Here is a 3,094-nt window from a genome sequence, read left to right as displayed (position 1 = left end):
ACTAATATGCTGAGTAAAAATGGCCAGGTATTTTATTGACTTAATAGCAAAGGACTGTAAAAGAGCACAGATATTTTTCAAAGGCATTTCACTTCATTCATAAATTCCATTTATTTTTTTTACTAGGGAAACTCTTTTGTTCTCTGTGGCTTCAAGGAATCCATCACTTGGAAGGAGGGAATATGGCCATCTGCTTCTTAAGTAACCACTTATCAATGTATCTCCTCAGGCTTTGCTTGACTTCCTGATTCCTCAAGCTGTAGATGATGGGATTGAGCATGGGGGTGACAACTGTGTAAGACAGGGAAACCATTTTCTTCATGTTGGATGAGAGGCTGGACTTGGGTCGCAGGTGAATGATCCCAGTTGTGCTGTAGTAAAGAGTCACTACCACCAGGTGAGCTGCACAGGTGGAAAAGGCCTGCCTCTGGCCCACATCTGAGGGTATCTGAAGAACAGCATGAATAATGCGAAGATAAGAGATGGCTATCAGAGAAAAGGGAATCATCACTATTGTGACAATAGCAATAAAAATCAGTAGTTCAAACAAGGCTGTGTCTGCACACACCAGCTTCAACACAGGAGGAACATCACAAAAGAAATGATCGACCGTGTTTTTCCCACAGAAGGGCAGAGTAAATAACCATGTGGTGAAGCCCAGAGCCACAGGGACACCAGAAAGCCAAGACCCAATAACCATCTTGAAGCAGCGATCCCTGTTCATCATGGTGGCATAATGCAATGGGTGGCATATTGCCGCTTGCCGGTCATAAGCCATGGCACCTAAGAGGAAACACTCACAGGTGACAAAAAGAATAACGCAGTTGAGCTGCAAGGCACAAGCTGTGAAGGAAATCCTTTTTCTCTCCACCAGCGCAATTGCAAGCATCTTGGGGACAATGCTCAGGCTGTAGCAGATCTCTGTCAAGGCAAGATTCTTTAGGAAGTAGTACATGGGCGTGTGTAGGAGAGGGTCAGTGGTTGTGATCACAACAATTAGACAGTTCCCTATCAAGGTGACCAGGAACATGATGGAAATCAGCGTGAAAAATAGGAGCTGCATCTTGCCTTGGAAGGCAAACCCCAAAAGTAAGAAGTGAGTAGTGACGGTTTGGTTTCCTGGCTCCATTTCCTCAACAGGTCCCATCCTAAAAGAGGAAAAAAAAACACACTACAAAAGGATTAGTAGCTTGGGACAGACTTGTGGTCTCAGAAATAGCTACAGCTCCAAGTACAATGGGGTTTAAAACACGAGGTGAAACTTGGATTAGATATGACAGTGACCCCAGTGTAAAAAATCTCAGCTGGGGAACCTGTACAAGATCATCTAAACAGTCACAGGCTGGGATTCATCTTCTCTAAATTAGGTGAACAGAAGATAAACATAAACATTTCAAATAATCATTCCGTATTTATTTTATATAGAAAGAAATGTCACCTCCACAGGGTAGGTCACCTTAGTGTAAGAGTAGCATTTACGAGGAGACGGAAGAATTTCACATTGGGTGGGCCGGATGTCTCTCAGTTAACTTCAGCATCAAATGTCTATAGACATCTAAATGTGAGCCAGTCACCTTAGAATCACTTTGTACTGAATGACGAGAAATATAGCATGAGACAGAAGCACAATTGTTTTAGTTCCAAGATGGATGTCCAAGGGCAACAGGATTGGCAGTATCATTAATAATGAAGTGAGCATACAATGACCAAATTTTTGGATAGCTGGAATTAACTGAAATTCGTTTACTTCTTGGTGATCTAAGCCAGATGATATGGAGATCCTGTGGCTTTCCAGCTCCTGTTTTGGCTCAAGCAGAAGCAATCTACCTACAATATTTTCATTCTTAACCCTGCAAAAGTACGATCCAAACCTAAACAAGTTTAACTAATAAAAGTGTTCACGCACTTATGTTTGTTTTGCCAAATAATATAAAATCCATATTCTGAGTTTTCATTTAATGTAAGCTCTGTGGAGTAAAAATATGCTCAGCATACAAACAGTTGCCCACATAAAAACGGTCGCCAGCGTCTACACCTTCCTGCCATTTTCTGGGAATTTATCAGCTCATCAGATCTGTTAATGGAATTATTTGTCTGGGAAACTTCCTGGACTGTTTCAGCCAAAATAGATTTGGCTGCTTTTGGAAAGGTACATAAAGAGAATAATATACTTTGCACATAGAATGAAACCTTTTTTTTCTGTATTTACACCATTGGGATTGAGATAATGTGGCCCACAAGATCTGGAGTTTAGCCTTACTCTAAAAGAACTAAGGTTTAATATTTTCTTTTCAGGATTCACATGCATGAGATGAGAATATAAACACATATATATGTATGTATAACAAAAAATCCAAACTAATAATGAGAAATAAATTGCTTAGACTATCATGGAATATCAGTATGTCCAGTGGGGTTTTGGCTTCCATCCACAGATGAAGGAAGACTCTTGCTACCTACACAGCAGTCAAACTGTATCACTAATAATCACAAAACAGCTTAAGATTTTGGAGTCTTTGGGTTTTCAGGACTTCTGAAAAGGTATTTTTCTTTTCCTTAGCAATGATGCAAGAGAAAATGAGGAGAGGAGAAGGCTAGGAAGACATAGATAGACAGATAGATGCTGGAACTCCTTTGTTCAACATATTTATTGGCAAAATAGGCAGTTACAGTTGCCAACGTTTTCTATAGACGATAGACATAAGCAAGTATACTCTCAGTATAATTAATGTTTCTCCTCCATAGACATATGAATCGCTGATGCCACAAATGTTCCTTTTTCTCTCAGATGAGTGAGTAATTCAGATGTAAAAATCTGCATTGCCGGTGCCTAAATGTAGATGGGATAGATTCCTCTTGTATATCGTAATAGCAGCTCCGGGCAGCAATTAGAAAAATAAACCGTGGAAACACATGTTTTGGTTTTGCCTTAGGAACCAACTAAGAATGAGGAATAGAAATTGAAATATTACCTGATGTTACCAAAATGGGTAGAATTTTCTCTCTGTCTTCGGTAGGGGCAATAATTTCAAAGGCAGAGAGGAAGAGAAATTATGAACAGAGAGAACAAAAAAACAACCAACCAAACAAAAGA

General features: G+C 39.8%; 1 protein-coding gene across 1 annotated transcript; it reads right to left on the bottom strand.

The window, feature by feature from the left end:
• Positions 1 to 163: 163 nt before the first annotated feature.
• LOC104293780 (olfactory receptor 10A7-like) lies at positions 164 to 1,148 on the bottom strand (the record flags this gene model as incomplete). The annotated part of the gene is made up of 1 exon (XM_009893307.1): positions 164 to 1,148. A coding segment is annotated over one exon (985 nt), but the record flags the coding sequence as incomplete, so codon positions are not given.
• Positions 1,149 to 3,094: the final 1,946 nt, after the last annotated feature.

The sequence above is a fragment of the Charadrius vociferus genome, unplaced genomic scaffold (assembly GCF_000708025.1).
Source record: "Charadrius vociferus isolate BGI_N301 unplaced genomic scaffold, ASM70802v2 C16180469, whole genome shotgun sequence".
Classification (NCBI taxonomy): Eukaryota; Metazoa; Chordata; class Aves; order Charadriiformes; family Charadriidae; genus Charadrius; species Charadrius vociferus.
This window is presented reverse-complemented; position numbering and strand designations above follow the sequence as displayed.